General features: G+C 38.8%; 2 protein-coding genes across 6 annotated transcripts; one reads left to right on the forward strand and one right to left on the reverse strand.

Annotated features, from left to right (window-relative positions):
• Positions 1–1576: 1576 nt before the first annotated feature.
• slc39a3.S (solute carrier family 39 member 3 S homeolog) lies at positions 1577–7982 on the reverse strand. Of its 3 annotated transcripts, none has more exons than XM_018243598.2 (3): positions 7845–7982; positions 5878–6205; positions 1577–2781 (listed from the first exon to the last, which is right to left on the reverse strand). In XM_018243598.2, exons 2-3 carry the CDS (start codon positions 6082–6084, stop codon positions 2044–2046), a joined length of 945 nt encoding a protein of 314 aa, XP_018099087.1. In that variant the 5' UTR covers positions 6085–6205; positions 7845–7982; the 3' UTR covers positions 1577–2043. The 3 variants fall into 3 exon arrangements, with proteins under 3 accessions (XP_018099087.1, XP_018099088.1, XP_041435830.1); XM_018243599.2 differs by having other exon boundaries at positions 7756–7888; XM_041579896.1 differs by lacking the exon at positions 7845–7982 and adding an exon at positions 6687–7058.
• On the forward strand, positions 7934–21043 carry sgta.S (small glutamine rich tetratricopeptide repeat co-chaperone alpha S homeolog). 3 transcript variants are annotated; one of them, XM_041574688.1, is made up of 11 exons: positions 7934–8072; positions 10090–10236; positions 13411–13514; positions 15143–15221; positions 16296–16395; positions 16611–16715; positions 16792–16930; positions 17014–17076; positions 17487–17524; positions 19379–19474; positions 20211–21043. In XM_041574688.1, the coding sequence occupies exons 2-11, from the start codon at positions 10137–10139 to the stop codon at positions 20323–20325; spliced, it is 939 nt and encodes a 312-aa protein (XP_041430622.1). In that variant the 5' UTR covers positions 7934–8072; positions 10090–10136; the 3' UTR covers positions 20326–21043. The 3 variants fall into 3 exon arrangements, with proteins under 3 accessions (XP_041430622.1, NP_001084568.1, XP_041430627.1); NM_001091099.1 differs by lacking the exon at positions 7934–8072 and adding an exon at positions 8077–8089; XM_041574693.1 differs by lacking the exon at positions 7934–8072 and adding an exon at positions 8117–8146.
• Positions 21044–24832: the final 3789 nt, after the last annotated feature.

A 24832-nucleotide genomic window follows, 5' to 3' on the forward strand; every position in this document is an offset into this window, starting at 1 on the left:
CAAAGATTGGAGTTCTTGAAAATATAATTCCAATTTGAGAGTTTTTGTGCAAAAAATTTGAATTGTGGCAAAAACTCAAATTTGAAGTTTGATCAGTCACCCCCTATTTGTAAAATAGATACATTTTATATCCATATATTTTTTGACTTTTAAGCTTTAGGTGACAGACCATGGAGAGCAGTATAGCGCAACAAAATAAACAAATGTAACTGGGCTGCTGTAAAATAAAGGGGTATATACTTTAAGTTTTAATTGCCACTTTAAAGGGAAATAAGCTTTAGCTGATGTTTATTTTTTGTAAACATTCACAGCAAAGTATTGGTGCGCAAAGAAAATAATTTCGTCAACACCAGTGCATAATAATTATGAAGAGATCTGCAATGCTGCTTGCTTTGGTTATAGTATCCTCCATGCAAATGAACAACAGAGCTATTGTGTTAGTCCATCAAGAATACATTGAAGAATAAGTAAACCTTTTATTTCAGAATCAATAAAAAGACTCTAAACATCCCTCAAAATGACATGCCTCTCCCTTCATCAAGTCTGATGCCATTTTTAAAATAAAAGCTGAACTCTAGCCGTCTTAGAAAGGACATCCGACTCAAGGCTAGGAGAGAGGCATGTCAACTAAGGGTGGTTTAGAGTCTTTTTATGAATTTTTAAAATAAAAAGAAGAAAGAGTTACTATCCTGTCTCTGTTTTGTCATTGTTAACTATATATATATATATATATATATATATATATATATATATATATATATATCCTGCCAAGGAAGAGGTCGGGAGAGTAACAAACTGGCACCCTCCTGGTGAGTAACCCTTTCCATTTCCTTTAACCATAGCAATAAATATGGCATCTTATAACTCATTTCAACACAAATAATATTGAAATTAAAAAATTCTGACCTTACAATAAATTTCATTTAACTATTTTAGGGAGGAAAATCAACAAGATCGGTACTTTACTATGCACCTCTTGTAAATTATGTCATTAAAAACAGCATGTGCTGAGGTCAGGAGGGGCTGTTTATAACTTAAAAAAAGACTGGCACTGCTCTGGCCAGGCTGTGAAAGCAGCACCAACAGCAGCTCTTTGCATGGTCATTACTGTACCTGACAATGCTTTTACAGATGCAGATAACTGTGGGCCCATAGTAACACTGGTTGTTGTCATTGAAAATCTGTGGCCACAGAAGTGGACTTCAGAAAGTCCTGGAATGTATGCCGTTATTTTGCCAGTGGAAATATGTGCCCTTAGCAGTAATAATTTTGATGGTAGTTCACCAATACCCTAACCAAAACCAACCTTGGAAAATAACAGAAAAAGCAGACGGTTAAAAGAAAAAGGCAGAAGTCAGCCCTCTAACCAACGTTTCCAATAGAAACTCTTATCTGGCTTGGCTGTCCCCATTTTGCACCCTCAACCTTACATTGTGCCCTCATATAAAGAAAGCTAGTAAAGTATTAGGAAGGTGCTCCTCACTACTAAGTTGTAACCTGCAGTATCCCAGCAGCCATCCACCCACTTTATAGATTTGTATAAATTATTATTCATCTGAATTAGCTTATGCATTGAATGACTTTACTATTAAAATGTGTAAACAGTAAGTAACCCACTCTTTAGCTGCAGCATTCAGTCTCCTGCTATTGTTGCTGGGAGAGAGAGATAGAGAATGGGAGAGGGAAAAAGAGGGCAGCTAACCTTCAGCCTTTGTCTATGATAAGGTGCTGGATGCTGGTAGTTAAATAGCTGGAAGCTCCTAATCATCTATAGCTTAGCACTTCTGCTCTTTAATATTATATATTTGAGACAACTAAACTGCAAATATTGTCACACCTTAGATTTATAATGGAAAATGTATCCCTACTAAAATTGAGCATGATATTACAAGTCATCTCACAGTTCCATAACCTGTCAACAACAAAAACACTCCTGCATTTATATTGTGATGGAACTGCTTGGATACTTCTAATAACTTTATAATTAACAGTACATGGCATGTTATCCATTATACAAACATCTAACATACATATGCATCTGTATTACCATTTAAATAAGACAAGCACTGCTAAAACAGTGTATCCTAAAACCAAGAAGAGCACTTTCAGCAACCTATCATTTTTTTCCTCCAGTTCCTTAACCAAAATTTCAAAGAAGGTAACAAAGAGAAAGGTGCCTCCAGCAATGCCTTGCAAAAGAGCTGAAGCAATGCTGCTGGCCATGTTTTGAGCACTCGCTATTGCCATTCCAAGTACTATACCAATAGGGATCATTGTGCTCACCAAGACTGCCATTTTAACTGCATCTTTCAGGTGGATGTTTACTTTTGCCATGCTGACACCAAGTGCCACAGCCACCAACGTTTCATGAATAACAACACCAATGAAAAGACTAAGAAGCTTGTTCCCATCCTCCTGTAAGCCTAGAGCAAGCCCTTCAAAGACAGAGTGAGCAGACAAAGCAAACACTAAACTGAAGAGCCGGACAGGACTTGAGCTAGATAGTTCTTTAATGTTAAGGCTGTGAGAGTGATGGCTATGACCTTCTTCATACAGATTATGACCATGGTTGGCTGATATAAAAGGGCTTTCCAATTCAGAGTCGCTTCCAATATCTGATCCAGCATTAAATGTCTCCATGTCAATAAAAGAAGGTTTCTCCTTACGAAATGTCAAAACAGTCTGCTCCACAAAAACTGTGAGAAAGAACCCAACAACCATAATAGTCTCTGCCAAGGGGTAATCTGTAGAAATGTTTCCCATTTTAAAAAGATCAAAAAACTGTAAGACATAAAATGATTTGTTATTAGCATTTTACAACATTTGGTTGAGGTGGGTAAGAAAAGACGTGCTTTTAAGGTTTTCAAGTTAGCTGGTACAGCCGAAACATTTATAAGGTACAAGGAGGCCAATAAATCATGCAAAGAAGCTATAAGGCAAGCTAAAATTGCTATAGAAAAGGTTATTGCAGCAAGCAGTAAAAAAAATCCAAATCCAAAATCCATTATTTTTTAAATATGTTAATAGTAAAAAAATGAAGCAGGAAGGGGTGGGACCCTTACTATCAGAGGGGGGTCAGCTGGTTGATGAAAACAAAATAAAAGCGCAGATTCTGAACTCTTATTTTTCATCTGTCTACACAAATGAGGAACCAGTAAGTGAAGGTTTCCTTCTTAACAGTCCCAATTCTAGTAATACAACTAATGATGCATGGTTCACACATGAAGAAATTCAAAAGAGACTAGAACATGTTAAGATTAACAAAGGCCCAGGGCCAGATGGTATTCATCCCAGGGTAATTAGCGAGCTTAGCTCTGTGATTGCCAAACCTCTTTACTTAATTTTTCAGGATTCATTGAGATCTGGCATAGTGCCGAGAGACTGGCGAATTGCTAATGTGGTGCCTCTATTCAAAAAAGGATCCAGTTCTCAGCCTCAAAACTATAGGCCAGTTAGTCTGAGGTCAGTGGTAGGAAAGCTTTTCAAGGGTTAATAAAGGATAAGATACTGGACTTCATAGCAAATCATAATACTATGAGTTTGTGCCAGCATGGTTTTATGTGTAATAGATCTTGCCAGACTAACTTAATTTCTTTTTATGAGAATGTAAGTAGAGACCTCGATTCTGGGATGGCAGTGGAGGTGATTTACTTAGACTTTGCTAAAGCATTTGATACAGTGCCAGACAAAAGGTTACTGGTTAAATTAAGGAATGTTGGCCTGGAACATAGTATTTGTACCTGGATAGAGAACTGGCTAAAAGATAGACTACAAAGAGTGGTGGTAAATGGAACATTTTCTAATTGGACCAGTGTTGTTAGTGGAGTACCGCAGGGCTCTGTACTAGGTCCCTTGCTTTTCAACTTGTTTATTAATGACCTGGAGGTGGGCATTGAAAGTACTGTTTCTATTTTTGCAGATGATACTAAATTGTGCAGAACTATAGGTTCCATGCAGGATGCTGCCACTTTGCAGAGTGATTTGTCTAAACTGGAAAACTGGGCAGCAAACTGGAAAATGAGGTTCAATGTTGATAAATGCAAGGTTATGCACTTTGGCAAAAATAATATAAATGCAAGTTATACACTAAATGGCAGTGTGTTGGGAGTTTCCTTAAATGAGAAAGATCTAGGGGTCTTTGTAGATAACACGTTGTCTAATTCTGGGCAGTGTCATTCTGTGGCTACTAAAGAAAATAAAGTTCTGTCTTGCATAAAAAAGGGCATTAACTCAAGGGATGAAAACATAATTATGCCTCTTTATAGGTCCCTGGTAAGGCCTCATCTGGAGTATGCAGTGCAGTTTTGGACTCCAGTCCTTAAGAGGGATATAAATGAGCTGGAGAGAGTGCAGAGACGTGCAACTAAACTGGTTAGAGGGACGGAAGACTTAAATTATGAGGGTAGACTGTCAAGGTTGGGGTTGTTTTCTCTGGAAAAAAGGCGCTTGCGAGGGGACATGATTACACTTTGCAAGTACATTAGAGGACATTATAGACAAATGGCAGGGGACCTTTTTACCCATAAAGAGGATCATCGGACCAGAGGCCACCCCTTTAGACTAGAAGAAAAGAACTTTCATTTGAAGCAACGTAGAGGGTTCTTCACAGTCAGGACAGTGAGGTTGTGGAATGCACTGCCGGGTGATGGTGTGATGGCTGATTCAGTTAATGCCTTTAAGAATGGCTTGGATGATTTTTTGGACAGACATAATATCAAAGGCTATTGTGATACGGAGCTCTATAGTTAGTATAGGTATGGGTATATAGAATTTAATTAAAAGTAGGGAGGGGTGTGTGTATGGATGCTGGGTTTTCATTTGGAGAGGTTGAACTTGATGGACTTGTCTTTTTTCAACCCAATTTAACTATGTAACTATGTAACATGGTGGCTCCTATAAAGCGTATAGGGAGGGGGTGTGTGTGAGTGTAACTATAGTAAGATCTTTTAAAAACTTAAACCTGAATAGTGCTTTTATGAACTGCCAAATATAAACATGGGGAGAGGGATGTGGGTCGTACATGCAGTGGAGGTGGCACACAAATATTTTTTCGCTGGAATATGATTACATTCCAGGTAGGGATGCACCGAATTCAGGATTCGGCCTTTTTCAGCAGGATTCGGATTCCTTCCGAATCCTTCTGCTCGGCTGAACCGAATCCTAATTTGCATATGCAAATTAGGGGCAGGGAGGGAAATCGCAAATCGGGAAGTAACAAATGTTTTCCCCTTCCCACACCTAATTTGCATATGCAAATTAGGATTCGGATTTGGTTCGGTATTCAGCCGAATCTTTCACGCAGTATTCGGGGGTTTGGCCAAATCCAAAATAGTGGATTCGGTGCATCCCTAAGTCCAGGTGACTGGTAAGCAGTAAGTTTTGCTTGGTACCAATAGGGTTCATAAAATTCAGTAGGGCAAATGAGCACAATACAATGGAATTAATTAGCTGATGCATTTGCATGTGCTCAAACTCAAACACACTAAAAAAAACACCCATGTGTAAGAGCCCTAACTGTAGAAGAGGCTATCTAGAAGCCCCAAGCTCAGCCATCCTTGAGAAGGAGTGTTCTGAATGTTTATGAACTTCTGGCAGTTGAAAAGCTGGAGACTGCCTGTGAGACATATAATATAAATAGCAGAAATAACAGCACTGACAGAACAGCTATAAATGCTGTCAATCTTTACACTTCCTGCCTGTTTACCAGAATAAACAATTTTTGTTTTTATGCCAATACAATTTATTTTTGTTTTCTGCAATAGAAAATAAGAAAATATGTTTCAGGCATACAAATGTTGATTTCAGCATCAACAATACGTCTTTCTGTATTATCTTTTTATAAAAGTAGTAAAAACAGGTATTAATATTCTCCAATACCTTTTCTCTCACTGCAGGAAGCAATGCATTAAAGCAGGTAGCCAAGAACACCCCGCCAGCAAACGAATTAGACAGTGCAAGGATTTTCCGGGAACGAGAAGCTTTATCAAAATCCGCCTCTGTTATCTTTACAGGTATAAGTGACCCCAACATCATCAGCACTAGTATTGCCAGCAAGCAGAGCAACTTGGCAAAAATGAGATTCATCCTGAGGATTGGCTATTTTCTTGCATATAAAGAAGGTCACAGATGACAGGCTGGAGGATTTATGAAGGCTTTACTTGAAGGACTCAAGTAGAAATGGAAATGCCTCATGGTATGTCAGAACCTACACATAAAAATAAAAGTTACATGACAGTACTGTGGAATATGCTGAAGTTTATGAATAAAACACAAAAGTAATAAATGTCAGAAATATTAATTAAATTTAAATAAAGACTAACTCAAACATACTATATACTTCTATATGCAGCTAGATACTAGCAAAGTGGCAAGGAATTGTGTACTTTCCATAATATAATCTCTTTACAGAGAAGTGGAATTGGTTATTAGTTTTAACCAAGTGGCGTGTGCCAACAGTTCTATTTGGCTTCGTCTACTGTCAGAGCTGGAACAAGGGGTAGGCAGAGTAGGCACGTGCCTAAGGTGCAAGCTGGGGGGGTGCCAGGCATGTACCATCTCTGCCTCCTACCCTCTTTCGGGCATGAACAAGCCTATTAAGCACTGCGACTGCATGAGTGCTGGGAAAAACTGTAAAGCTTATTCAGTGCAGAAGTTGATGGGCAGTGTGATAAAATTCAGTACTTGACTGTAGTGATGTGCGAGTTGACCCGCTGGTCAGACAGGTTCAAATTTGGAAGAACATTGTGGGTTCTGGTTGGGTGTGAGTCAGACTAGAGAAGTACACTCCTCCTTTGCTTCCAACAATTCCCTGTCTTGGAATCAGATGCATGTGCAGAAGTAGCACACAGAGCTGGAAGATGCAGGCGATGGTCCTAAAGTTGCTGTGGGATAGGGTCGGGTTAAGGTTTTGTGAAGGTTGAGATTTTTCCTTACTCACGCATCACTATTTGAAAGCATACAGATATTAGTTATTTTCAGTGACAACCACCACCCACTCTGTGGGGTATATTTATCAAAGAGTGAAGTTAGAGATCGCCACAGTCCTCTAGAGTGAAATTCCGCCACTCTCCATTCATTTCTTTGGGATTTTTTTTAAAAAAAAAAGGATTTATCAATGGGTGAAAGTTCATCCTTTGATAAATACGCCTTTCAAAACCCCATAGAAATGAATGGAGAGTGGTTGAATTTCACAATAGAGGACTGAGGCGATCTCTAGCTTCACTTTTTGATAAATATACCCCTTAGTCTGCTCTTTTTGATATATGCTCTTAGGTTAGGACTACATGGACATTTTTGGCGTGCTGCGACAAAACGCCGGCGACAAATGACATGCGACGGAAATTAGGTAAGTGAATACATTGTCGGATGAAGTCGCAGCGCTAATCTGACGCGACACGACTGTCAGATGCAGACGCTGCACATCCGACAGTCGTGTCGGATCAACGCTGTGGCTTCATCCGACATTTCTATCCCTTACCTTATTTCCATCGCATATGGTTTGTCGTCAGTGTTATATTGCGTGCGCCGAAAACATCCGTGTAGAAATATGCAAATACCTGTATAAGAACGGTGTAAATACCACAGAAACCATATAATACCAGCACTTGCATAAAATGTTGTTAGAGTTTAGAGCACGGGAGAAAAGAAATAAGAACACAAAAGCTTTAAAAATCAGCAGAACTGCAAAGCACCACATTTTCGCGGGGATGCCATTAAATATACTGCCCTATTGTTGTTATATAGTTGTGTCATTACCTTATCGTACAGTGACAATACTATAATAATACTCCCAACTCATTTGAAGGTTACTATTATTGTAGATCTTCCTCAATACACAGACATACCCATATACTTCTAATGCACCCTCATCTCCGGTTCCGCCTATCACTCACAGACGCTATCTACCAGGGGCATGTTCATTTGATTCTGAACCGAAACCACCATTCTAGAAAGGAGAACGCAGAAATGCACGGACTCTCAGAGGCATTGAATCAACACCAAGCTGGCTACTGACGCCACTTCCGGTATGACAGCTGACAGCTGATTCCGAATCCGGTTCCGGGCTTTCGCATGTGAGTAGTGGTGTCTGGTAAGACTGGGTCAGAGGGATTTTTGGGGGGCTTTGTGCACGGGAGGGCTGATGCAGGTACTTTGTGGTAACATGAAGTAACCGACATAGAACAGACCAGGAAGTGCTAGGGAACACTTTGGTTTTAGTGAATTGTTCACTAAGGAAGTCAGGGAGCGGAATAGAGAGGCTCATAGATTTATATAACTAGTGTCAGGGACCAGGTGCCGCGGTGGTCCAGAACCTGTTTTTTAGTTTATTTACACGAATTTGTACTAATACTTCTGAGAAGTGCGGGAGGTGACTTTTGTTAGGTCAGGGGTGTCCTTCAGTCATTGCTGAACTACAGATTGCTGTATGTGCCTACGACAGCGTTATTGGCGTATCTACATCCATTTGTAGTTGCATTATATTAACATTTCTGAGCACCACTGCGTTTAAAATGGGCAATGACTTAATGTGATCAACCACTGATGCAACTCAGGGGTCAGAGGCTCATTTATCAACCCTGGGCAAATTTGCACCTGGGCAGTAACCCATAGCAACAAAATAGAAAGAAAGAAAAGATTGGTTGCCAGGGTTTAAAGAAGAACGAAAGTCATTTTATACTTGGGGGCAGGACCGCCATCAGAAATCGCAGGGCCCCATACGACAAAATTTCCTGGCCCCCTGGGCTGCACCCACCGCAAGCCCCACCTACAGGTCCGCCCTCCCCACCCCCACAGGTCCGCCCCCCACCACACAGTAAAAAAAACAAAAAAAATATTGGTCGCTAGGGTTCCCATATGTTAATAAAAAATAAAAAGATATTGGTGGTCAGGGCCCCCCATAAAAAAACATTTGTGGCCAGGGCCCCCCCATTAAAAAATATTGGTGGCTAGGACCCCACATGAGAAAAGAAAAATTGGTGGCCAGGCCCCCCCCCCACATTATGAGAAAATTGGTGGCCAGGGCCCCTTAAACGTCCATGCCTTCCCGAAGTCAGCAGCTGGGGGGCCCGGCTAATCAAGTAAGTGTGGCGTGGCAGGGCCGCCCTTACCCTCGGGGCCCCCTACAACTCTCCCCCCTGATGGCTGCCCTGCTTGGGGGTGCCAAAATGTTGGCACCTCTAAGTGATTGTGTTTACTTAGCTGACACTCTGGGCCAGTGCTATTATCAGTAGAAAACTACACTGGCCCGGGTCCATCCAGCGAGCACCGCGGAGCTATCCTCTTCCTGTTTCTTCTCTTTTCAAATTTCCCTGGTTGAAAGAAATAGCTGGCTTTTTCGTTTAACTTCAGCCTTTTGCTCTACTGCACTTGTGAAGCTGTGAGCTGAAAGAAGAAGCAGGAAGAAGATTGCGCCGTTGTGCTCGCTTGAAGAACTCCATCCTGGTGCAGTTTTCTGCTGACAGGAGCACCAGCCAGGTGTGCCTAACTTTTGACACCCCAAGTATAAAATTACTTTCCTTCTCCTTTAATGCCCAGGTGCAAATTTGCCTAGTTTTGGTAAATGACTTCCATTCTTTCCTAAATCAGCTTCTTAAACTGCTTTGATAAAGTGATAAGTATATTGGATATTTTAGCTAAAGTCCACCTTTGGAACTATAAAACCTTCATTACTATTTGGCAATACTGGGAAATGGAAATGGTGTGGCTCTAGATGTATGAATTGAGATTGACCAAGCCATATATACCTCTGAATATGTGCTAAATGAGTTGAAAACTCATTACATAGTGGAAGTGACCCAGGTGTGCTGCCCTAAACCTTCAGCTAGGTGAGCTAATCAAACTGTACAGCTGTAGAGCAGGCACTCAAAGAGCAGTCTTCCAAAATTGTAAAATCAAGTAAATGTTTATTTACACAGAATTAGCCTTGTACGTTTCATGTTAATAAACTTCTAGGTCACACTAGAGCCTGCTCTACATCTATACTAAATGAGAAAGTGGCAAAGATTCTGGGTTGGAACTTGGAGAAATATTTTTTTCTATCCAATTTAAAAATCAATATTCACTGACATCTTTTTTATGTTTTAATGCCAGTTCATTTTCAGAATCTGACCTTGTGACGTGAAGTATTTACAAATCCAATGGCTGACAAGAAACGCTTAGCTTTTTCGATCATTCGGTATTTACATGATCAGTTACGCAATGGTGGGCTTTCCTCTGATGCACAGGAGAGTCTGGAAGGTCTGCTTGTTATTTCCTATTCTATCTTTTTGTTTGTTTATTGTAGGAACTATTCTGGACTTTTGGTTATAAGCCCAAATCCCTTTTCTTTTCATTACATATCTTAAATATGTAACAAATAATATCCAATACAAACAGATATTAGAAAGCAAATTTAGCAGCAGATGGTGGTCCAAAGGTTAGAGAGCAGTACTTTTCAATGTATTATAGTACAGTACAATTTTTGATTTTAATTTTCCAAGAGGGTAGTGTCAAACTGGTGTAAATTCCTGGATAGGCTAACATCCAGGGAAAAGAACGCAGCTTGCCTGTATTGGACCTCAAAAAAATGCCATCAGTTCTGGAAAAACAAAATCTTGAGGTTTAAAAGAGAGTTCTTCTGTATCTAAATTCTTCCCATCATGCATATGGAGGGTTAAGAGAAAAATTATATTAAGGGTTTTTATGTATAGAAGTGTATAAGGTAAATGAAAAGATACATTTTATGTGCTTCATGGATGCATTTTTTTCAATTTAGTGTAAAAATGTTCAGCCTTCAACTAAAATATGCTATCTGGTTGTTGAAGGTCACTGGCCCTAGGAAAAATAGCTTGACTGCGAGGGCATAGTTTTATTCTTTGTATTTTTAAATTATAGTTTTTTTTCTGGTCCTCTTCTCTTGATTGCCCAAACTGCCTGCTGGTTGCTAGGGTAATTAAACCATAGCAACCAAATGCAGGTATGGGATCTGTTATCCAGAAACTCGTTATCCAAAAAGATCCGAATTATGGAAAGCCCGTCTCCCATAGACTCCATTATAATCAAATGATCCAAATTTTTTAAAATGATTTAATTTTTCTCTGTAATAATAAACCAGTACCTTGTATTTGCTCCAAACTAAGATATAATTAATCCTTATTGTCAGCACAACCACCCTATTGGGGTTATTTAAAGGGGTGGTTCACCTTCAAACAACTAGTAGTTTTCAGATAGATCACCAGTAATAACAACTTTTTCCAATGACTTTCTATTTTCTATGCGTGACTGTTTTTATAATATTGAAGTGTAAAGTGTCATTTTTCACCTTCTAAAGTAGCTCTGGGAGGGGGGGTCGCCGATCCTGTAAACTGTTCTAAATTGATACATTTAGTTGATACATTTCTTATCTTTGTCCCTGCTGAGCAGAATCTCTGGGTTTCATTACAGGCAGCTGAATTGATACAATAGTTGCTAATACTCCAGAGATGCTTCTGAGAAATGTATCAACTCATTGTTGCAAAATTGTAATAGTTTAGACCCTGCGCCTGAATTACTGAGCTGTCAGACTCAAACACCAGAGACACGAACATTCAACTTTAAACTTAGATTTTGGAAAAACAGTAAAAAATAAATAATGTAAAGTAATTGAAAAAAGTCTTTATTTCTGGGGAACAATCAAAAAACTACTGAATTGAAAAAAGTGATTTGAAGGTGAACAACCCCTTTGATTTTTAAATGATTTTCTAGTAGACATAAGGTATGAAGATCTAAATTACGGAAAGACACGTTATCCGGAAAACCCCATGTCCCGAGCATTCTGGATAACAGGTCACATATCTGTAGTGGGAAATTTGAAGCCTGAGAACAAAAATCTGAATTAAATGGCAAAAAGAGATAAAATGAAGACTTATTGCAGAGATGTCTACATCACACTAGCACTTAGTTGTAAGATGAACTACATCTTAATACCGCACAGTCTGCTTTCTGGTTTCTTATCTATATTAGAAGGCAGGTAAACCACACCGTAAACTTTGTTTTGTTTGAAAATGGAAATTACCCAATTTGTTTTATTAAGATCACAGTTAATGAAAGCAGGTTCAAAAATGTGTCTAAACTAGAACCCTTATGGGAGTGTTTGTCAAGTGGTTCTAAGTGCAGATCTCTAAACCTAAATAAATTGTTTCATACTTAATTGTTCAAACCTAATTGATATTTTTACTTGACTGATGCCTGGCAACAAATTTTCATATCTGTTTGAGTTATGGAACAGCCCTTAATGTAAACTGTCATTTCCCTAATCTTATTCCCCCCCCCCCCCGGTGGTTTTAATTTTATTTTCAGACTATGAGAAACGTAAATAGATAGAATAGTGAAAAAATTATTTAAATTACAATGAAAAAATACAAGATAACTGAACTTTTCAAGTTCAGATAGTACACCAGAAATAAGGACCTTCCTGCTTTCTATTTTTAATTTTTAAGTGTTTTTCTAATATTGAAGTTTAAAGGGAATTATTGCAAAAATGAAAAAATAGTATAAGCTTCTGCATGCTTTCTCAATATAATAAATTAAAAATGATGTTCTGTTTCTGAAATAATCAAGTTTATCTTAACTCTCCCTCTCTGAGCATGTGCATCTCTTCATGCAGGTGGTATTGGGTGTCAGATTTTGGTTGACAGATCTAATATATCTTTTAGGATGCACTCCCTTTTCTAGTAGAGTATTTGAGCTAGCTCAAATAACTGTTTCCAGCACAAGCAAAATCTAACAAAACAACTGACTTTCCTCCATGTAGAGAGAGAGAGATAGAGAGAGAGGAATGGTAGTTTTAAAAGTAAAGTTAACGTAAGCTTTAATACAACTTCTAGGCAAAAGGGCCCCCACAAAGGCTATATTGCCCTTTCTCTGCCTTTTTAAGTGTTTTTCTAATATTGAAGTTTAAAGGGAATTATTGCAAAAATGAAAAAATAGTATAAGCTTCTGCATGCTTTCTCAATATAATCAATTAAAAATGATGTTCTGTTTCTGAAATAATCAAGTTTATCTTAACTCTCCCTCTCTGAGCATGTGCATCTCTTCATGCAGGTGGTATTGGGTGTCAGATTTTGGTTGACAGATCTAATATATCTTTTAGGATGCACTCCCTTTTCTAGTAGAGTATTTGAGCTAGCTCAAATAACTGTTTCCAGCACAAGCAAAATCTAACAAAACAACTGACTTTCCTCCATGTAGAGAGAGAGAGATAGAGAGAGAGGAATGGTAGTTTTAAAAGTAAAGTTAACGTAAGCTTTAATACAACTTCTAGGCAAAAGGGCCCCCACAAAGGCTATATTGCCTTTTCTCTGGTGACTGAATGTTGGGACTATTGCATTACTTGTTATGTATTTGTGTCTGTAACTGGTGGATGGAAACTCAATGTTTATTTAAATCTTACAGTTGCCATTCAGTGCCTGGAGACAGCCTTTGAGGTTTCCATTGAAGATAGTAGTTTGGCTGTCCCACAGACTCTCCAAGAGATATTTACAGAAGCCACATTTCAGGTAGTCCTGTTTTGTAGTTTGTTATTGTATGGTATGAACTGGACCGTATGTTTTAGGGGGGAAAGTGTTTTTACTGAAACTGCACACTTTTAGAAACATGTAGTTCTACCCATGTAAAAGTCTACTTATCATTTTTCATCTTTTTATACAAGCTCATTAATGTAATGAGGACTTTTGATAGAAGGCATGTGAAATGATCATTCTGAGCTTTCTCACTGTATTATGAACTGCAAAACTGTAACTTACCGTATATACTCGCGTATAAGCCGAGTTTTTCAGCACCCAAAATGTGCTGAAAAACTCGACCTCGGCTTATACGCGGGTCATACGCCAATCCCTCACCGGATCCCTCACCTCCCTCTCCCATAGCGCATCAGGACTCTGTGACTGACGATCGCCGCCCGGAGCAGGTCCAGGAGCTCCGGGCGGCGCGTCCTTCCCTGCCGGCGTCCTTCCAAAATGGCGGCGCCCATGGCCGCCACGTGGGTAGAGGCGCCGGCGCCGCTACCCACGTGGCGGCCATGGGCGCCGCCATTTTGGGAGCGACGCCGGCAGGGAAGGACGCGCCGCCCGGAGCTCCTGGACCTGCTCCGGGCGGCGATCGTCAGTCACAGAGTCCTGATGCGCTATGGGAGAGGGAGGTGAGGGATCCGATATTACGGGATTTGAATTTCTACGCTGGACCTTCCTTACGCCCGGATTTGCTTGCGGCCAGGTAGGCTTTACATTCGGTGCTTTCCTTCTATCTTGGCGCAGTCGCTCTTTATTCTCCCTCGCAGTGCAGGGGAGCCGGCATCGATCGCGTGTAAAAAAAACTTTCAGGAGAGATGGTTGGGAAGTAAAAATGGCTCCCCCGCCTCCCTCTAAGCCGCCTTGGGCCCGGTGGTGGAATGTTGTGTGTGCAGTTGAGTTGGTTGGGGGCTAGAAGTAAAGCCGGCACCCCCTGTCGCTACACATGACGGGGCCTGACACCTCCTGACGACGCCTTCTACTTACGGTAACTGGGGGAAGCAGCCACTCTGTATGGTTAGGGGTAGAGTCGCTGGGGAACATGCCTTCTACTGTTTCCCTGTGGCCCCTAACTTTTTGTCTTCCTACTGTCTACTACATACTGTACTATCCTGGCTAGCCCCATATCTATCATCTATCTATCTATCACTGCTGCTCTTAGCACCTGTATTTTATTTATATATGTGGCTATTGAGTGGATCTGTTGGGATGTTTGTTCCCTTTGTTATGAGATGGGTACGACTAGCTGCTGCCTGGCCAATCAATTACATTTTTTTTTAAACTTGTGCTTGTTTTTATGAATTAATGTTTTAAGCATCATGGCTTGATTTTTAACATTAAACCGACTGTTTGATATTTCTGAGACTTTTCTGAGTTGTGTCTAGGCTTATACGCGAGTCAATATGTTTTTCTGGGTTTCATAGGTAAAATTAGGTACCTCGGCTTATACGCGGGTCGGCTTATACACGAGTATATACGGTAAACCTGGCAATTGGAAAAAGCTGATGTTTGCTACCTAGTACATACCTAAGTATTTTAGGGAAATGGTAACTTAAAGCATTATTATACAACTCATTATTTTTGTCTCCATCCCCCCCCCCCCCAACCACCAAATTCAGGATACTCCGCAAGCAAATTCTGGGCTAGCCTCCCCTTCTGATGAGGATGTAGCTGAAGCTGAAAGTTTGAAGACAGAAGGTTAGATGTCACATTTGATATACTGCAAGATATCTCAAATTGTCCCTCCTATTTGGTTCTTGGCTGTAAGGTTAATCAAAACGTGTATTATTTATACCTGAGAAACAGTGGCATATTGGTAAAATTCATTGTTTTTATATTTTTTTAGGATAAGAAAATACTTGTGGCAGTAAATCATTCAGTCTGATTCCTTGCAACCAGGGCACTGGAGCCAGTACATAAATCTCTGACTCCTTGGTTTATTGTATCTCTGACTCCTGTTTTTAAAGGAACAGTAACGCTTAAAACTGAAAGTGTATCAAAGTAAATAAAATGTAATAAACTGTTGCTATAAACTGTTAAAACTGTTGTGCTTGCTTCATAAACACTAATATAGTTTAGATAGACAAGCTGCTGTGTAGCCATGGGGAAGCCATTCAAGCTGGAAAAAGCAGAAAAGCCACAGGTTACATAGCAGATAACAGATAAAACACCATTGTATTGGACAGCACTTATCTGTTTATCTGCTATTTAAGCTGTGCCTTTCCTTTTTTTTTCAGCTTGAATGGCTGGCCCCATGGCTACATAGCAGCTTATTTATATAAACTATAGTATTGTTTCTGAAGCAAACACGCAGCTTTTACTAGTGCATGCTAACAGTATATTATATGTTAATAATTTTAAGGCACTTTCCTAATATATTTTTCATATTGACTGCAAGAAGTTAAGTACACAACATTCAAGGCATTATATCACTGCCAAAGCACAAAAATATAAACCACATCCTTTGGTAATTCTAAAACAAAATCACATTTAAACTGCAAAAACCAAAACCAAAATCAAATTTAAACTGCATAAACCAAAAACAATTGTAAAACCTAAAACAACTTATATAGTAATTGAACCTGGCATATAGCTGTAGAATAAGAGTTTGCAAACTTTACATTACTTCATTAAAAGAAATAGTTATGCAGTTGTAATTTAAGAATTACTGTAGTCGTATTAATTTATTTGCTGAAGCTTTTATCTGTGGCCGTAGTAACTTTTGGATGTATGTATCATTATTTGAGTAGAATCTTGTTTTACTTTTCTTAGGCAATGAGCAAATGAAGGTAGAAAATTTTGAAAGTGCTGTAACATACTACACAAAAGCTCTTGAACTGAACCCAAGAAATGCCGTATATTACTGCAATAGGTATGTATGTACAAACAAGAAATATAACTGAGAACTCCACATCTATATAGACTTTACATATTACATTTATTTTTTTATTAGTAACATTAAATTGATCTCTGTCACTTTCAAGTAAAAGATCCTGATTTCATTTCATGTCCTGTAACTGTAATATTTGCAAAATAAAACCATATTAATCATGTACTTTATATATTGCTTTTTGTTTTTTTACACAGGGCTGCAGCTTACAGCAAACTGGGCAACTATGCTGGAGCTGTGAGGGACTGTGAAGAGGCTATTTCAATTGACCCCAGTTACAGCAAAGCATATGGCAGAATGGGGTATGTTCCTGTTCGTTATTTCATCTTAAAATTAAGGAAAAAATGCTGTTGAATAATTATCTTTTCATGTTTTCAGACTAGCACTTTCAAGCTTGAATAAACACGCAGAATCTGTAGGATTTTACAAACAAGCCCTTGTGCTGGACCCAGAAAATGAAACCTACAAATCGAACTTAAAGATTGCAGAACAGAAAATGAAAGAGTTGCCCAGCCCAGTGGGTATTCTTAGCTTACCCTGTGGTGTGGGGGGGAGTTCTATCTTTGTTAGCAATCTAACAGGATTCTGAATTTTTCCTAGATGGCTCCTCCTGGAGGTTTGGATTTAGCTGGCTTGCTCAATAACCCAGGCTTTATGAGTATGGTAAGTATCATCTTTTTAGTGTTCTTATCTGTATTTTCTTTAAGAATAGGGAAGTTATATGGAAGCAATGTGGTTTATGCAAGTACTGGTATGGGAAACGTTATCCAGACACCTGTTTTGTAGAAAGCTCCAAATTACTGGAAGATACATTGCCCATAGACTCCATTTAAATAAAATAATAAATTTTTTTTTATAATTGACTTCCTTTTTCTCTGTTATAATATAACAGTACCTTGTACTTCGTCCCAACTGAGATGTAATTAATACTTACTGGAGTAGAACCAATCGTCCTATTCATGTTTTAATTTTAGTAAACTCTCTCGCTTTCTGTCTATATATCTATATATAAAAAAAAAGTTTTATGCATGTAAAACTTACAGCATTTTCATTTTTTTGTGTTTTCACTTTAGGCTTCAAATCTCATGCATAACCCCCAAGTTCAGCAACTGTAAGTTTCATCACGTTATATTTAAAGTCTTTATACTTTCCAGAATTAGACAATACAGCTACAGCAATGTAGACACTAAGGGGGCACATTTACTATGGGTCGAATATCGAGGGTTAATCAACCCTCGATATTCGACCATCGAAGTTAAATCCTTCGACTTCGAATATTGAAGTCGAAGGATTTACCGCAATTTGTTCGATCGAACGATCGAAGGAAAACTCGTTCGATTGACTTAAGATGTCTTGTAATATCTTTTAATCTTGCCCTAATCCATCAATCGAACGATTTTTCTTCGATCAGCAATTGCTAGGAAAGCCTATGGGGACCTTCCCCATAGACTAACATTGGTGCTCGGTAGGTTTTAGGTGGTGAAGTAGGTGGTCGAAGTTTTTTTTAAAGAGACAGTACTATCGAATGGTCGAATAGTCGAACGATTTTTAGTTCGAATCGTTCGATTCCAAGTCAAGGTCGAAGTAGCCAAGAAAAACTTCGAAATTCAAAGTATTTTTTATTTGAATCCTTCACTCAAGCTAAGTAAATGTGCCCCTAAGGGTTATTTACCAAAGTTTTTTTTTTGTATAAATCTGAATTTTTAGTGGAAATGTATTAAACCCTGAGGGTGGTAAAAGTCAGAATAAAAAAAGTACTCTAACTCAGACCTGCCGAGTTCTTGTAGAAGTCAATGGGAGAAGTCACCAAGATATCCTGATCTGTGCAGGGTTTAGGCAATAATCTGAAGATTTTGTGGTTTTAAAATCAGAGCTTTAGGGCATCAAATCTGAAAAAAATGGTATGGTTCGAGTTTTTTTTTGCACAGGAAATTTTTGGAAAAATGTATTGATAAATAAGGGAAAAAAAATCCATGCGGATTTGGTTGGACTATTTTACTGAAAATTTTCAGATTTTCATTAATAAGGCACTACAATTGAGAAGATTGCATAAGGGGTATTTTAATACACCCCAAAGTCAATCCATATATACTCAGCTTGAGAATGTAATGGGTTTTCTCATTTGTTTTAGATAATCAATACCTAACAGCAGACAAAATAAAAGTTAGGTAAAGACAGGCAGTTAAGCAGGAAGAAGGAAGGTACTATATTGTGAAGTAATGTTGGTAGGTGACTCCTGATTTAGAATCCATAGAAACTTCACTCCACTCACTTGCTAATTACTAATGCTAGGCCACATTCTTTAGCAAACAATAGTAAATGATGAACGTTTGCTCCTATCTTTATCAGTTTCAGTGTTAAACCCATTTATTGTACTAAAGATTCAGTGCAAGGCACACACTAACTTCTAAAGGTTCAGTGCTGACTTTTTATGGTGCTGTGGAACACATTTACAAAAGTAACACACCCCCTGCTTGTGAAGTGAGGAATATACAGTGGAGCTGCAATATCCTTTTTTTGTTGTTGTTAACTCTGTTCAATTGTATATTATCCCTAATGTGTCTTGAAAGGTTCCTGTGCCATTATGAACAGTCTAGTCATTTTTCATTTGCAAATGTTTCTACCTTAAAGTGTCTAATCTGCTCCAATGTACACTGACAGGTTCTGCCTGAACCACTAATCATGAGTTATCAAACCAGCTTTGGCAAATATTTTTAATGGTGATGGTAAACTCTAGCACAAACAAAACTTTATTATATCTTCAATAAGATCTGGACATTCGGATATGCTAGCGTCACACTTCGAAGGAAGCACACATCACAATATGATGAAGCTTTGTACTTGGTATCCTTTAATTAACGACACATCTAGTAGTTTGTAAAGTAGAAAAATGCAGATGCAATTTTATAACCACAGAGCAATTTATATCCTGAAAATATTGTGTTCTAATTATAATTTTTTTCAGAATGTCAGGAATGATCTCTAGTGGCCATGCACCCATGGCTGGAGCTGCAGCTGTGGGAAACAATCCTCCAAATGACTTGGCCGGTCTTATACAAGCGTATGTCTGATGTTAATTCTGTCAGCTTATGACATTGTTCAGTATTACATGGAGTTGTACCCCTGAACACAGCTAGCATGCTGAGCCCTGCCATAATTTTAACTTACCTTCCTTATTATGCCAGCATAGTCCTCCACTGCCTTCTCCAGGATACAGTGCATGCACATTAAGCCACCCAATGGTGTAGGGTGCTAGTGCCTATGTGCATCACGTACTGTGCACCTAGGAACAGTGAAGTGTAGATACACTACCAATTTTAGATTGGAAATGTAGTAGAACCACAATGGATAATGCTAAAATGTATGTGGCTTTGAAGCTAAAGCACAATAGACAGATGGCTATTGACCTTGGGATCCCTGGACAGATAACTATTAACCATGTTTAAAAGTCCCATCAGACAAGGGCTGCATCAACCCACCATCCTTGTATATGCCACTTTAATTATTGTTCTGCTTGTTTAGGGATCTTGCCAAGTAAGCAGATCTTTCTAAGTATAGTTTTAAATGTTGTTTTTATTTACGGCCTTCTAAATATCGAAGCATTTATACTACAAATATTATACAACCCTGCATCCTCTTTCCAGCTTCATTGTTCTTTTCTCAATGTACATATAGTGAACATTTTTATTTTTAAGTTGTTTTAAGGAAGAATGAATACCAAATCATAAGATCATATGGCAACTTTAAGCAGGTTGTAAGAATAATTTTAAACCAATATGTGTTTTTTTTATTTTTAGAGGACAACAGTTTGCTCAGCAGATGCAACAGGAAAATCCAGAGCTAATAGAACAATTGCGCAGTCAGATACGAAGTCGACCCCCAAGTTCAAGTCATGATGAGCAACATGAATGAGCAGTGCTGGCAGGCTGAAGGATATTGTACTACTTCATTGGATTATGGGCAGAAAGTACTCGAGTGACTACAATAGGGTCTGTCTTCCTTGGCGGTTTATGCGAACAGTTACTCTTGGCATACTTTGTTGGAAGAAACTTTTTTCTTACCTCATTACCACTTCCTTTCTACCAATTTTAAGTGTCACTTGCCAGTATGCACATTAAGTCTTTCTGCTTCTGTTGAAGAAAAGAAAAAAAAACACAATGTGTTGTTTTCTTCTCGTCCATGGATATTACTGTCTACATTGGTTTGAACAGTGGTGTATGTCTTGGGTCTGGTGCCCTTTAACATTAATGTGATAACCGGAATGTTACAACTGGATCAAGAGACATTTCCTGTAGTTAATAGGAAACCTGTTAGATGGACACTCAATCTTCTGGTTCTGTCATTACAACAATAAAATGATTTGTGGTCTCTACCTGAAAATGGGCACTTACTTTAAGTGTGTAGTTGACATGGGCTCTATGGGGAAAATCGGACCTTTCATCTTCTAGTTTTGAAATTCCCTTCTCTGCAAGCACTTTGCAGTCTCCCGGAAATAATGCAAATATAATTTAAAGACCTCAAAGGTTCTTTAGTAATTGTCATCTTAATGCTCCTAACGAAGAACATAATCCTCCAGCCAACTGTATTATTAAGGTGTTTTAATAAAGAATGACTTACTGCAAAAAACTAACCAAACTGTGCTGCTTTATGGTAACTTTCCTCAAATTGAATCATTTGATGGTTTTGTCTACAAACCCTATAACCACTTGCAAGCTGCAAATGTGGGCTGACATGTAAGAATGATTAGCAATAAATACCTTAATTTAGATCGCTGAAGGTTGGCAACTTGTTTGTCTGCATCTGCCACTGAATGGCAGTTCTTAACATCCACACAACTTTTCAATTTGTGAAAAGACAGTTTGCAGGACACTGAAAGGGCATTTAGTGACTTACTGAGTAAATCAATAATATTTACATCTTAAATTATTTGCAAAGAATTTTTCTAATCGTGGCTGGTGAATAACCTGAGATCACCAGAGTAATCATAGCTGGTATAATTATAAATGCACACTATATGTAAAACCTTATTTGCTAAGCATAAAGTCTCTAAGCAATTGTCCATTTTGCTTGTATATGAACTCCTGGAACTTCTTTTTGTAGTCCTAAGCAATCACTTGTTGACCCACACAGTATCCACTTACTGTATTTAGATATATTGGTTGCAATACTGGGTCCTAAATCCACTTCTTGTTTAGGCACTGTATGCAAGGAGTTTGTGTGTTTTCTCTGTGTCTGTGACTTTTCCTGGGGTAATTTTCTTACATACTCCAAAAAGGCAGGTTATTTGGCTCTTGATAAAAAAAAAAATTGTCCATACTTTCTGTGAATGTGATAGGGTCCTCAAATAAAAAGCTCCTCTGAAGCAGGGACTGATGTGAATGATCTATAATCTCTAGCTCCTGAAAATGTGTGGGCAGGCTGGGGTATGTTGGTGTAATTAAAAAATGACTACAAAGTGTTCTTACTGTTGTTAGCCCCCCCCCCCATTCATGTTCACATTACCTTTGCCTTTAACTAGGAATATTCCTATTGCTTCCAGGATCACTAACCACTGCCTTGTTTTTATTCCAATAAAGCACTCTACCAGTGCACTGTACATTTATTAAAAATGAGTTGAAGATGGAGATTTTTTTGTTGGCGAGAGCAACTGAGCAATGACATCAACAAATAGGATAAGTATTTCATATTAACTGTTCTTTTTGGATAAAGGTTTGTTTAGTTAACTACTTTAGTTTAATGTTTGACAGCTTGTTAAATAGCAAAGTTTGGTGTACTTTTGTGTTTACAGCAAGCTTACCAGAAGCTGCTTAAGGGTTGGGGCAGACGGGCAGATTCAGGAGATTTAGTCGCCTGGCGACTAATCGCCTCTTCTGCGGGGCGACAATCTCCCGAACTGCCTTCCGTCTGCTTGAATGAAGAATCGCCTGCGCTAATACACTAGCGCGCTTCAATTTCCGAAGTCGCCCGAAGTTTCCTCTTGTGTAACAAGAGTTACAAACTGCTTACCTCTGTGGCAGTTTTGAGCAAATGCCACTTTAGAGCTCTAGAGCAGTGGTAGGCAACCTGAGACTCCGGAGCCTCGTGCGGCTCTTCATCCTGCTTGCTGCGGCTCGGTCTTGCGGCTTTGCCTATCAGGTCGGCTATACAGTCCTCACACCTGCTGGCGGCTGCTTGATTGTGTGACCAGGGTAAGTTAACGGTTATCTTACCGCAGTCGCATACTCAGGAAGCCGCTAGCAGGTGCGAGGGCTGTATAGACGTCCCAGGAGTGACAGGCAAGACCGAGCTGCAGCAAGATGATTCATCATGGTCCTTACCGCGGTCACAAACTCAAGACAATAGAGGGAAGATCAGCATTGAACTTCAGTAACAGAATTTACATTAATCAGAAGAGAACACATTTAATAGGGCTATTTAGTGTTTAATTTATTTCAAAGTAGGCCTACACATACACACTGCACTTCTGTTTGTTGTATTCTGTTGTTGTAATTGTTAAAATTGAAAAAAAGGTTAAAACTTTTAAAAGTTTATAATCTTTTTTTATGTTTTGCGGCTCCAAACAATTTTTCTTTAGTGGAAGAGGGGGCAAAATGGCTCTTTTGATAGTAAAGGTTGCTGACCCCTGCTCTAGAGCAACAAATTGCAACACTGCAGTTGATTGAAAATCTGGAGAGGAGTCTCTTGCTCAGTAGCGAGGTCAGATAGTTTGGGGGGAACAGAACAGCAGCAGGATGATGAGCCAGTTTGCTGGGTGATAGATAGAAAGTCTAGTGTGGGCAAAAGGAAAAGGGAGGATGGCCCGAGGTTTATACATCCCAACAGATTCATTAGATTGTGTGAAAAAATGGGAATGTGACCAGTTTTTTCTAGTGGTGGGGAGGAGAGCATAGCTAGGCCAAAATGGACTGTGGTTACAGGGGATTCAATTATTAGAAAAGCAATTTGTTGGGTGGGTAATTTGTTTTCCAGATCGCTACAACTGAATAGTTTGCTGTCTTCCTGGTGCTTGTGGAGGAGTGTTTAAACTAGACAAGGGGGGTGGGTGAGCCAGAGTATTATGGGGAAGCTAGGGTAGACTGAGCAGTGGGATTATTAAAAGGGTTGTTCACCTTTGAGATAACTTTTAGTATGATGTAGAGATTGTTTTTTTGAGACAATTTACAATTTGTTTTCATTTTTTATTATTTGTGGTTTTTGAGTTATTAAGCTTTTTATCCAGCAGCTCTTCAATTTGCATATTAAACAATCTGATCGCTAGGGTCCAAATTACCCTATCAACCATGCATTGATTTGAATAAGAGTCTGGAATATTAATAGGAAAGGCCTGAGTAGAAAGATGAGTAATAAAAATTTGCAATAACAATACATTTGTAGCATTACAGAGCATTTGTTTTTTTAGAAGGGGTCAGCGACGCCCATTTGAAATCTGCAGAGTCAGAAGAAAATGACTAATAACTATAAAACTATAAAAAATAAATCCTGAAAACCACTGTTATATGCTTGCAAATGCATGTAGTTTTTCAGTTAAAATGTGATAGATAGAGTTACGGTAATTGCATGCGCTAAACACTGTGTTATAAATGGCATCACTGAGGCCTGGTGTGATGAAACATGTGACTGGGCTATACATTTAAATTGCTACATCCTTTTTAGGAGTGACAGCAGGATTAAAAAGGGTAGAGAAGTTTGTCTTTATGTAAAACCTGAATTAAAGCTATGCTCTAAAGCAGTAAAAAAGGTTGGGGACCCCTGCTCTTAAGGGATAACCATGGATGGCGCTGGGGAGAGTGTGGAATCCCTTTGGATTGAGATTTCCACTGGGCAAAAGGTTACAAAAAAAATTATTGGTGTATGGCACAAACCACCTTGAATAACTGACATGTTTAAGACCCGGCTACTATTACAAATGGAGGAGTTATTATGGGTGTCTTCAATTATCCAGACATTGACTGGGGTAATGGGATTGCAAAGTTAAAAAAAAGATAATGGGTTTGTAAATATGCTGAATGACAACTTTTTGTTTCAGCTCATTCAAGAACCTCCTAGGAATAACTCTCTTTTGGACCTGGCAATAACTAAAAATACTGAACTCTTCTCTAGCATTTGCAAAGGTTAGCATTTAGGGAATAGTGATAACATGGTCTCCTTTGAGATTACGTTGCAGAAAAAACTATAAGGGAAAACAATATCACTAAACTTTAGACGTGCAAACTTTGCCAGTATAAAGGCATCTAGGCAACATATTAACTGGGAAAGTCTTTTTATAGGGTTAAACACAGAAGAAAAATGGGACATTGTTAAGATGCTGCTTAATAAATATACATGTCACTATATTCCCCATGTAAGCAAGGAATGTTATCGCAAAGCAAAACATTTGTGGTTTAATAGACGTGTTAGGGGCAAATTTATTAGAGGTTGA

Source organism: Xenopus laevis, chromosome 1S, assembly GCF_017654675.1.
Source record: "Xenopus laevis strain J_2021 chromosome 1S, Xenopus_laevis_v10.1, whole genome shotgun sequence".
Lineage (NCBI taxonomy): Eukaryota > Metazoa > Chordata > Amphibia > Anura > Pipidae > Xenopus > Xenopus laevis.